Genomic DNA, 11865 nt, shown 5'->3' with positions numbered 1-11865 from the left:
AGGCCTTCCCCCCACCTGCTTCCATTTTGTACTACATTCCGAACACAAGCACACTTTGAGTGCTGTTCCAGCTCCTGCCCGGCTGGCTAAACAGCATCCCTCGATAGACACGAACACCTGGGCTCTGGAAAGAGGTCCTCAGCACACCTCAGTGTCTCCAGAGCAACAGGAACAGCAATTCCCATGCTGTCCAGCGGCTGACTGCCATAGCGTGCTCCTTACAGCTGGGGATATAACGCTTGCACATGAATTTCAGCTTCTCTTTCAAAGGTTTCTGTCTCCAAACCGGATGGAGGAGCTCACAAACCCAAGGCAGAGCCTCCTACCAAAGAAGGTAACAAATCCAAGCATCCGAGCCGCTTTCGGAGTGACTGACGCAGCTGCAGAGCCGCACACGCTGCTGACCCCTGCAGACTCAGCTCCCCGCACACAGCCCGGCCCGCAGCCCCGCGGGTGGGGACGGGGCACGGGTGCTGTGTTACACTGCTGCATCCAGCTCGGGGCCACCGGCGCAGGAAGGACATGGACCTGCTCGAGCGACTCCAAAGGAGGGACACAGAGATGCTCCGGGGGCTGGAGCACCTCTCCTATGGAGACAGGCTGTGAGATCTGGGGCTGCTCAGTCTGGAGAAGAGAAGGCTGCGGGGAGACCTCACAGCATCCTTCCAGTGCCTAAAGGGGGCCTGTAGGAAAGACGGGAACAGACTTTTTGGCAGGGCCTGTAGTGATAGGACAAGGAGTTATGGTTTTAAACTAAAAGAGGTTAGATCTAGACTAGAGGTAAGGAAGAAGTTTTTTACAAGGAAGGTGGCAAAACACTGTCACAAGTTGCCCAGAGGGGTGGTGGATGCTCCAAACCAGGAAACATTCAAAATCAGGTCAGACAGGGTTCTGAACAACCTGATCGAGTTGAAGATGTTTCTGCTCTCCTGCTTATTGCAGGGGGATTAGAGTAGGTGAGCTTTAAAAACCCTTCCCAACCCAAACCCAAATTCTGTGATTCTATGCCTCAACACACACACACACAGCACTCAGCACCCACGTAATCCCCGCTCACAGCAACAAACCGCCCTGCTGGGATGGCCCCTGGGCACAGTGGGAACCCTGTCCCAGCCGTGGTCCTTACACCCACCGCAGCGCAGCAAAGGCACACCGGGAGTCCACAGAGCGATGCAGGGAACAGCAGCTCCCAACAGCCGCACACACAGACCGGGGCACACCGCGTGTGCCGGCCTGGGAGCACACGGGGAGCGGGGCGCACGCACACACGGACCCGGCCCGCACCCCGCACCCGCCACGCGCGCTCACACGGGCGCGCACCGGCAGAGGCGCGCTCACGCCCGCGGGCACGCGCGGACGCCCGGGGCGGGGACAGGGGGCGGAGGCGCGCAAGGAGGAAAAGGAAGAGGAGGAGGAGGAAGAGGAAGGGCGTTCCGCAACTTCCCGGCGGCTCGGGCCGGTCCTTCGGTTGCTGCGGCGGGCGGCTCGGCCCGGCCCGGCCGGCAGGTAAGAGGGGGTCACAGGGAGCCGCGGGTCGCGCACACGGGCACGGCACAGGCACGCGCAGTGACCTCCGCGACACGCACAGCCGGGAACGCGGGCACGGCGGGGCACGGTGACAGCCCCACGCACAGCCCTTCTTCCCTGCTCGCAGGACGGACACCCGCGGGAAGCGGCTACCTCCCGTGACGGCCGCCCAGCACGGGAACCGCGGCTGCTCCCGCAGGAAGCGCGGCTGTTCCTACGGTTCCCAGTATGCCCGTAGCTGCCCGCTCCTTAGAGCTCCCACCCAGCGACGTCAGCCGTCCTTGCCAACACAAGGATGACCGAAATGCACGACGCGAAACACTCGTACCTGCCGTGTTACGCGAAGAAAAACCCTTCCATAAAAAAGAGGGTTATTTTCTTTCAGACAGCTAAGGCTGGATTTACTAGATTTAAATAGCAGCAGAGAATGAAGGAGTATAAAGGCAACACCATGTGTTTAGCAGAGCAAGATCGACATTTCCTTCAAATAAGCTGCTATTCCATTGCTGATACTGCTACTTAGTTTTATAAATCAGTAGCTCTCAAAGGCAAGCCAGGCTTCTCTGAATGGAAGATAAATTTAATTATATAATTTAATAATGCAGCAGTGATGCCTGGATTGCAGACCAAGTCTGCAGTGCATGATCCAGAGATGGTTTATGAAAACATTTAAAAAATAAGGACATCGAGGCTTTTGTGTGGCTGCACTGATGATGCACAAAGATACTTGGGTATTGGCAGTGGGTGTTCAGTCATAGGGCTGTTGTCACAGCCAGACAAAAAGCTGTTTTCACAGGGGTCTGGACTGGACAGAGACAGAGCCCGGGACAGGAAGGGACAGTAGCTCTGCCAGCTGGTTTTAGACTGCTGTGGATATCCTGTTACTTTTCTTCTGTGTCCTGTGGTTAGCTTGAGTTCTGGATCCAGCTGTAGCACCTAGCTGTTATCAGGCTGCCCTGTTCATGAACTCATCTGGCTCCTTCTTCAAGCAGTTTGCATGGACTTTGTCCCTACTGCTGAGGTATGAGGTCCATCCCAGGCTCCAGACAGTCCCCTTTTCAGACTAAGTTTATTCACAGGCAGGTCTTTTCACTTGTTCCTGTGCCAGCACTGCTTAGAATTATAAACAGCTCTTTATCCTTGCTGATGCTTTATGCCTTTTCCATGTGTACGTATGCACGTGGATACATGTTTACACAATGTTATGTATGTATGTATGTGTATGCATGCACGTATTTATAGAGTGGAGTCACGTTCCTTCCTGGGCTAAAGAGGTCACACTCTTGCCGACTCCTCTGGTATGACAAGTCTTTGGTTCCCTGCATCGTCCTTGGCTTTTCCTGCAATTGCTCCCTTTTAAACGTAGAATACAAAACCTGCAGAGAATACTCACAGTTTGCTCTTTATTTCTAAAGTTTTTTGCAGCTGTTAGAAAACGGACGATTTCTGAAGGTCTGAACAAAACGCAAGTAATGGTCAGCTGCACCAAAATTGCCAGGGGGATTTCGTGAACCAGGGAAGAATGGGGGAAAAAAAATCCAATGGACAAAATGTCTCAAAGATGAGTTTCACTAGTCTTCAAGCCCGGGTATATTTTGAAGCTTTTTTGAAAGTTTATAGCTTCCTGAGTACCCTGTCAGGATAGATACCTGTAACAATTTATTTAAATTTAAATTTGAAAGTGACGAGAAAGGAACTAGAAGTCCTGGATCTTTTAAAGGAGTTCAGGCTCAGATATTAAGATGCTGAAGGTAATATCAACTCATAAATTTTCCTCATTTGTCAGATTTTATCTCTGGGTTAAATCCCTTTTTTACTGTAAAATGACTGTTGATTGCTCATTCTGTTTAGTAACACCATGTATCATTTTAAAAGAGTAGTTACAAACATTAGGGCTTACTGACCTGGAGTCAAGTCTTTCTAATATAACTAGAAAAATCTGATTGATCCGGTTTTTTCTTCTTCCTCAGAACTTGTTTTTTCTTCTTCCTCAGAATGACTGCCTTGTGCATGGTGAAACATTTGTGTCAAACAACCAGAAATGAGAACAGATATGCAAAAAGGTTCTTTGGCACTCTTCTGACACAGACAGCACAAAAGTGGCTCTTTTCTCCATTCTGGATACTGGTACCCGACCCTAGGAAGTCAGCTGTGTTTGGGCTTACTCAACCATTTTGTACAGATGAAAAATCTCACACACAACCAAAAAGGAAAGCAGCATTTGGAAGTGTCGGGCGGAGAATTCCCTATCGTGTTTTGCACGTAATCAACCAGGATGGAGAGAGCTTAGGAAACATGCACCGAGCAGAGGCACTCAGACTTATGGATCAACAGGGCCTGAAACTAGTTCTGCTTCGTGAGAATGTAGAACCTCCAGTTTACAGACTAATGACTGGGCAGCAGATTCACGAAGAACAGCTTAAACGTGCAGAGAAGAAAAAAGCAAGTCCAAAGCCAGGTATGTACATTGTAAACACTACAACACTGAGGACTTTGAAAAATGCTGCATTAAAAGTGGTTTCAGCAGATTAAATCCTCTTACTTGTATTTGTGTAAATCCAAAGTAATGTCACTGCAGTCTGTGCTGTTAAGGATTTGCAGTGGTGAAAATAAAATTTTGGATTAGTCCAGTCTTCCAGAGAAGCCTTCTATTGCCCTCTCAGGATTTGCTATTTTGGCATCTGCTGACTTTTAAAAAAAATACCTTGACAGAATATAACTAGGCTCTGGTTCCATGAGACTCACTGAATTTCTGTTCTTTTACCAAGGCATAGAGTGACAGGCAGTTTTTACAAACTAAGGACCAGATACACCAATATAATTACATCGTTTGTCACCAGTAGTCATGAAACACTCTCTTCATTATTTGCTTCTAGGAAGACAAAATCTGGAGCCCTTTCTTGTACAGAGTAAGAGAAAACTTTTTCAATATTGAACACTTTTCAGTTTGGTTTTTCTCTTAAGACAGCCTGCTCCAGCAGTTTAACAAACTGAGTTTGGCTTTAGAAAAGGCGTGTGACCTTGTATCCTCTCTTATCCTCAGGCTACCAAAGATAGCTGTGCTTTGGGTAGAGTTCTGATTTTAGAGGAGAGCATTACTGTGGTAATGAGTTGCTCTGTTAAAGAAACCACAAAAATTTATTTAGGTGGTGACTACTTTAGAGAAACTTCAAGGAGGAAGAGACCGTGGATAGTTCAAATATATTACAAGGCATTGTCACACTTCCAACTGAATATTGCACTTCAGCATTCAATAAAATGGGCTTGAGATGAAGAGCTATCTAACATAAAAGCTTTGACCTTCAGCTGTCCTACGTGCAGAACACAGGAATTTGCACACTAAGTCTTTAATTCCAGATCCAATGCTTACCTGTTCATTAGACCTACAAACAAGAACAAGACTACAACTATGAACAAGAATGTCATTAAAAATACCTTAAGCCTTCTCACCCTGAAGAGATTTCCTGGTGTGCCTCAAACATGCATTCAGTCTCCCAGTTGTGGCAGTGAGTGTGAGAGTATCAAGTAGGCACCCTTTAAGGTGAGAGTGATACATGCTGAGACAATGAGATCGGGGTGCTCTGAGAAAGCAGCATGGGAGGAAGGAGTCAAGCAGACAAAGCACCCTAAGCTGATAAAAGAGATCAACTAGTACAAGTTTGTCAAATGTTAAGCCAACGCAGTTTCAATTCTGTTTTAAACAGGGGTGGTTCAGAAGGAGTTATCCCTTTCTTCAGCTATTGCCAAGAACGACTTAGAGACCAAGACTAAACAGATAGCACAGTGGATTGAAAAGAAACACCATGTTAAGGTTACCATCCGGCAAGCAAAAGGTAGCAGTACAGACATGGTAAGTGCACTCCTGAAGGCTGGACCAGTCAATGTCATTAAATAGCTGCAGCTGTATTGACCTTCCCTATTCAGTACTGCCACAATTTTTAGCATCTCAGTGAAGATCCAGGTCCCGTGCAAGTAATGGTTGCCTGCCTTAAGCTGCTCCTGTTCAAACATGGGTAGAGAAGTAGGCCCAGAGAGACAATTCAAACATCGTGCTTCCTTAAGAATCCAGCTGCAATACTGGCTTGGACAGCAGAGTCCTAGTAGTAGTAGTTCCTACTCCTAGGCAGCACCACCTTATTAATGGGGCTGGTGCAATTTTGTTACCTATGGCTTTAGCCAGCTCACCCACTGAAAACTTTAAAAGTGAGGTTTAAAAAAATTTGTCTGCATTTTAGCTGGATTATTTCACCAACTGTTGTTCTGGAGCTGCGTCGGTGCAACTTTGGCTAAGGTTAGTCGTCCATTGCTACATAAAAAACTGCTGGAATGGTGTTCCAAGACTGGCAACATGAACATCTCTAAAAATGCTAGGGAGTTGATGGCAACTTACCAGTCTAATTGCAGGGCCTTGAGACCTCAGTGTCATTTGCACAAATGGATTTTTTATAAATATTCCATGCAAGATTTTTTTCCTGGTAATGTCCGTAGTGAATTAGTGTTAGGAAAAGGCTGAATGCCCCTCTAGTGACTCGCCTAAACCTGCTTATGAGTAAAGAACAAACAGTTAAGAAAGGAAAAGGTGAAGTGCTCAAACCAGGACTAGCTTGTTTCAGCTAATAGCTAAACTAAGCAGGAGATCATGTTATTACAGAGCAGCTTGAAATATTTTTCTGCCTGTATTTGTGTATTCATTTAGTTCCATTTTTCTCCTCTTTTTTAGCTCGAACTTTTTGATCAAATTTTGGAGACTGTGTCTGAGAAAGCCACTTATCTTTCCAAGCCAAAAGTTGCTAGAGAAGGCGTGAGTACCTGTATTTTGAGGCACATGTCTGACAAAGAGCTGAAAGAACACCAGAAGATGGAAATCAAGAAAAACAATACAGTAAAGAAAGATGAAAATGAAGATCTGAAGTCAAATGAGTTGCATCAGTGACTTTCTGAAGCGGTGTAAACAACAGTAATTTATTAAAAAACAAAAATATTACGTTTAGATAAAGCCATTGTTGAGTTTTGCATTGGTCATTCCATGAAGAACGTTGTCTCAGTTAACCTTTGCTACAGAGTCTGAATTTCAACAGTTGGTATTCCATTTTCTGTGACCTTATCCACTGTCTTGCTTTCCGTCACAACCTTATCCTTTCCTGGCTGCGTTTTAGGAGGAATGTAGCCACTGAGACGAGAGGCTAAGCTCCTCTTGGGCCGAGAACGCTTTGCCTGGCAGAAGAAGATCCAGAATCAGTAAACTTAACATATCTGTGGAGCAAAGATTACTGTTGTGGTGGGGAAAGAAGAAATCAATGTACAGGCCAGGACTGCATTAGCTAAAGGAGCTTCATAAATTAAGGATCTCACAAATTAACTAGATATTATTTTCCTGCCTGACGTCTGATTCTATAATAGATAATGTTTACTCTCCTCTACAGTGACACAGTAGGGTTGAGAGGACTTTTCCAAGAGTGTAACTTACTTTCAAGTTCAGCTTCCTCTTTTCAGGATCATGTACAACTGCGTGCCTTGCTAGGCTCTGCTACAGTTACAAAGAGCAGGGGGGAAAGAAAGAAAGAAGTTTATAATTTCAGATTATGTGATTCAGATAAGAACAGTTAAAAAAATACATACCTTCATTGCAAACACTTTTCCACAGCCTGGATAATCACAAGAGAATGGTTTTTTCTCCTCATGAAAAGAGAGAATATGGCTTTGAAGGTTAAATAAAGTTGTGTAAGTTCTTCCACATCCTTCTCTGGGGCAGCGGCAGACTTCCCTCTCCACAGCATGTGTCTTTTGATGCTGCTTGAGGTAATCTTTCCGTTTAAAAGTTTTGTTACACTCACTGCAAACTATTGGCTCTGAGTGGGAGAAAGAAAGGCAGAGTATAAATTAACAATTTCTTACAGAAGCTCAAAATCAAACTCTAGTGGTCCATTAGAACAATGCTAAAATCAACATGAAATGCAAGGAACTTGGAGACTTCAGGAGGATAATGCAATGTGAATTATCCAGATCTGAAATCCTACATTAAACAATTTTTTGTTAACTGAATCACAAAGCTAAGTTAGTATATTGAGCAGAATTTTCATCAAAGATCTGGAGTGACAACCATTTTACCAATAAAGTTAGACAAGTTGAGACACAATGACAAGTTGATGAAATGAGTTCAGCAAGGACTCCAGATTAGCAGTTGGTTTCATATTTGTATCATAAGTTTACTAAAGCATTTGGAATTTACCTGTATGACTGACTTTATTATGTTTCAGAAGCTCTGTCCAAGTTTTTCCTATGTATGAGCAGTTTTCCTTCTTGCATGCATAGCCTGTTGGACAGGACAGATGTTTACAATCACAAAGGGTCTGGCAAACAGTCAAGTTTTACAAGGGGGAACTCCACTTTCAGTGTTTGAAAATTAAAAGCCAGTTATTCCTTGTCTCCTCCCATACTGCACAGGAATGGGGTAAAAGACAACGAACAATCAACACAAATTAGAACAAGAGAAAATCCTGACAGCTTTAAGTAAGAAACTTCGTATCACTGACACCAGTTGTCCAGAGAGGCTGTGGAAGCCCTAGCCCTGGAAACATTCAACACCACTGGATGCAGTCCTCAACAACCTGGTCTAACTGGCACCACCTTGAGCAGGGACCTGGACCCTATGACCTCCAGAGATCCTTTCTGACCTAAATGATTTTGTGAAACTCTCCTTGCTTCAGTAAAGCGACTTCCTCCCAGCCATACACCTTCTCTCAAATAGATGAAAGTAACTAATAATATATATTACTTCTATATAAATATTTGTCCTGCATATTAAAAAAATCGAACACTGACCATACAGTAATATTCCAGAGTGTAAAGAGATTCTACCATTCTATCAAGCAGGCAGGAACCACAAAAGTCAACACTATTTAAATCCCAGGACTGGAGTGCTCAAAAAACTATGAAAAAGTCCCTGTCTTAAAAAAATGAAATCACAGTACAAATCACAGCTTTCTGAGTAGTCTTCCTAGTCTGCTGGGTTCGTTTGGTTTGGTTTTGGTTTTTTCTATCACTGGAAAGCTGGTTATCTGTCAATGAAAGAATGGATAGGAGTGTAGCAGGATTATCTCAAACATACAAGGCCATGTCATGATGATTTCACTTAAAAACCTCTCACATAGGTTCATTAATAACTAAAAATACACGTGGTTCTGCCAAGGCTCCATAGGAAATTTGTGGCAGAACTAGCAACTGATCCTAAGCTCTGGAGGTCTAGGCTAATGTCCTAACCATCAGCCCATCTCCAAAAGATGGATTATTGACAAGGAAGCACCTCAGGAGAAGAAATAAGGAATCCTGAGCTCTGTTCAGCCTGCCACAAACACACAGTAACTGAACACTGCAATGCCTTGCAGCTGTATCCCACTTCACTACTCAAAAAGGGTGTTCTTGTCTGTCTGGATCACTAGGCCCAGAACACGTCTGCCATGCATCTGTGCATACTCTGCACTGGAAGCAGTCCTTTTTCCTTTGCTAAAATGTAACTTAAGCAGCAAGGAAAAACACTTTTACCTTCATGTATCTTCTCGTGCCGTTTTAGCCGACTTGGAGTAGAGAAGCACTTTCCACATCCTTCTTTATTACATCTAGGTACAAAACACAGTGGTTTCATTTCTTTCACTGTATCCATATATTTTTTGTTCTTTTGTTCTTTAAGAGAAATTAAAATGAACAAAATAATCCAAGTTTCCCTTTGCCTAGAGATCAGTGTGTCCCCACCTTGTGAAAGTAAATTCCATAGTATCTTTTTAATAGACTTGGATGCCTTTGAGAGTTAGAACTATACTATAATTTCCACGTATAAAGCAAGTTGAGCTTTAGCTAAAAAGTCAAGCCTTGTATCATGCCTACACAGCAGGTTCTTCAAACATAAAAGGATGGAAAGTGGAAGGTTTAAGTGGCTTGTACAAAACCAGCAGCCAGAGCCACAGCAGAGCACTGACTCTTTTTGTCTGTCATCCAACCATAGTAGTACATTTCACTTCAGTGGAATGAACACTCATGTTAAGTGTGACCCACCTGCAAGAAATACAAGACTGAACTTTGCTTTCAGCAGATCCACAGTGATGTGTTACCCAAATGGAGTTGCAGTGCACAGCTGCCAAGATTAACATCCAAGTCTCTCCTCTTTTTCTAGGTACTACTCACTTCAATGTCAGCCAAGTCACTGCATTTTACTGGGAAATAAAGGTAGCTGTATTTTTCCTTACTGTGCAAGCTCTTATGCTTGTATTTCAAACTATGAACTAAAAATTGGCGGGGGGGGTGGTGTTGTGTTATTTTTTTATAAAAATGCTGGAATTGCTGGAATGCTGAAGTTACAGAGCACCAAGACTGTTGCTCAAAACGGATCACTGAGAAAAGGACTAGTATAAGAAATAAACTTGCAGTGCTGACTACAAATTGATTTATCTTTTTTTTTTACTGCCACACCAATGAAAAGGCTGAGAAAAAAGGCACCTATTTTCATCTACAATGTTTAAATGGAATCATTAAAGTTCAGTATTAAAATTATCCACCTACTTGAAAGGAGGTTCATTGGTGTGGTGACACTGATGAACTTTAAGTTGTTGATGCTTCTTGAAAGACTTGTTACAGCCTTCGAAGTCACACTATTGAGGAAATTAAGTTATTATTAGAGGCCAAAGAGTGACAGCTCAGTTCACGTGTTTGCTGAAATTCCAGTCATGGTATTTGAACTTGTATAAGTACTACATAATAACAAGCTGAAGTATTTCACCAGATACACAAAAAGGAGCTTGTTTAGCCTCCACTGTATAGTACAAAGGTAATTACTCACCACATATTGCTTTTGCTGATTTTGATGCTTGCGCTCAACGTGCTTCTTCATGTTTGATTTTGTTCCAAATTTCTCATTGCACCCATCAGTTGTGCACCTGTAAATGAACCGCGTTTTTTATCACTGCTGTCAAACAGTGATTTGTTCCCCAAGCAGATACAGAAAGCACAGTACTAGAGGAACACAGAAGAATTACTGAAACTCACAACTCAAATACAAAAGTTTGCTTTGAAGACACTAAAAACCAGAGGCTAAGTTAGCCTTTTAATAATGTATTCTTGGGGGAGATCTGCCCATTCCTTTAAGCATCTGTTATAGATCACTGCCAGAGAGTTTGATCCCCACGTCCCACCCTGTGTGCACTGCTATGGCACTGCCCATGACGCCAAAGCCAGGCATGCATGCCCTGTACCCCCGCCCCGTTTTAACTCCCTGTCCTTACGGACAACCGCACTCCAGCTTCAGAAGCAAAAACTTGGGCCTTACTCGAATGGTTTCTCCCCGGTGTGCGTGAGGAGGTGTCGGGCGCGGTGGAAGTCCCTCGTGAACCCTTTGCCGCAGCCTTCATAATCGCAAACATACGGCCTCTGAAAGAGAGGAGCTGTTCCAGGGCACAAACCCACCCCCTCGGGGGCTCGCCCGCTCCCGGGAGGCCGCTGTCAGCGGGATGCCCCGGCCGCACCGGGCCCCGGACACAACCCGCAGCCCCCGCCGTGTTCGGGCGCGCCCGAGGCGAAGCGGCCTGCCCGGGCCCACGCGGGGTCCCAGCACGGCAGCCACACCTCGGTCACACAGACCCGCCCCCTTCCCAGCCGGCGCGGCTCACCTCGCCCGTGTGCCGGCAGAGGTGGGCGGACAACCGCCAGGCCTTGTTGAAGGTGGCGTCGCAGCCGGGAAAGGAGCAGATGTACGGGCGGATGGGGAGAACGCTCCCGTTCCCGTCGCCGCGGCCGCCGCCGTCCCCCTGCGCGCCGGCCATGCCGGAGGCCACGTGACCGAGCGGGCGGGCGGGGCGGTGGCGGCGCGTGCTCGGTGAGGGCGGCGCGCGCGGGGCGCGGGTCGGGCCCGGAGCGCTCCGCGGGACGCACACTGAAACACGGAGTATCCTCACTTGGAAGCGACCCACAAGGACCATCGAGTCCAACTCCTGGCCTTGCTCAGGACCATGCCCAAGTCACACCCTGTGCCTGAGAGCATTGTCCAAACGCTTCTTGAGCTCTGTCAGGCTCGGTGCTGTGACCACTTCCCTGGGGAGCCTCTCCAGTACCAAACCACCCTCTGGGTGAAGAACCTTTTTTCTAATACCCAGTCTAAACCTCCCCTGACACAACTTCAGGCCATTCCCTCGGGTCCTGTCACTGGTCACCACAGAGAAGAGATCAGTGTCCGCCCCTCCTCTCCCTCTCATGAGGAAGTTTTAGACTGCAATGAGCTCTCCCCGCAGTCTCCTTTTCTCCAGGCTGAACAGACCAATGGCTGAACAGCTGCTCCTCACACGGCTTCCCCGC

The 11865-nt window shown here is 45.8% G+C and overlaps 2 protein-coding genes across 4 annotated transcripts; one reads left to right on the top strand and one right to left on the bottom strand.

Moving 5' to 3' along the window:
* The first annotated feature begins 1428 nt into the window (after positions 1–1428).
* MTIF3 (mitochondrial translational initiation factor 3) lies at positions 1429–6581 on the top strand. 3 transcript variants are annotated; one of them, XM_082277702.1, is made up of 5 exons: positions 1434–1506; positions 2943–3115; positions 3522–3985; positions 5232–5377; positions 6248–6581. In XM_082277702.1, exons 3-5 carry the CDS (start codon positions 3523–3525, stop codon positions 6458–6460), a joined length of 822 nt encoding a protein of 273 aa, XP_082133828.1. In that variant the 5' UTR covers positions 1434–1506; positions 2943–3115; position 3522; the 3' UTR covers positions 6461–6581. The 3 variants fall into 3 exon arrangements, with proteins under 3 accessions (XP_082133827.1, XP_082133828.1, XP_082133829.1); XM_082277703.1 differs by lacking the exon at positions 1434–1506 and adding an exon at positions 2280–2548; XM_082277701.1 differs by lacking the exon at positions 2943–3115 and having other exon boundaries at positions 1429–1506.
* Positions 6467–11336, bottom strand: GTF3A (general transcription factor IIIA; the record flags this gene model as incomplete). Its single annotated transcript, XM_082277700.1, has 9 exons — positions 6467–6741; positions 6995–7054; positions 7147–7376; positions 7757–7840; positions 9070–9143; positions 10081–10169; positions 10358–10454; positions 10844–10944; positions 11184–11336. The coding sequence occupies 9 exons, from the start codon at positions 11334–11336 to the stop codon at positions 6583–6585; spliced, it is 1047 nt and encodes a 348-aa protein (XP_082133826.1). The 3' UTR covers positions 6467–6582.
* Between the last annotated feature and the right edge of the window lie 529 nt (positions 11337–11865).

Source organism: Coloeus monedula, assembly GCF_965178545.1.
Source record: "Coloeus monedula genome assembly, chromosome: 3".
NCBI classification, from domain to species: Eukaryota; Metazoa; Chordata; class Aves; order Passeriformes; family Corvidae; genus Coloeus; species Coloeus monedula.
Note: the sequence above shows the minus strand (reverse complement) of the source record. Positions and strands in the feature narration are given on the sequence as shown.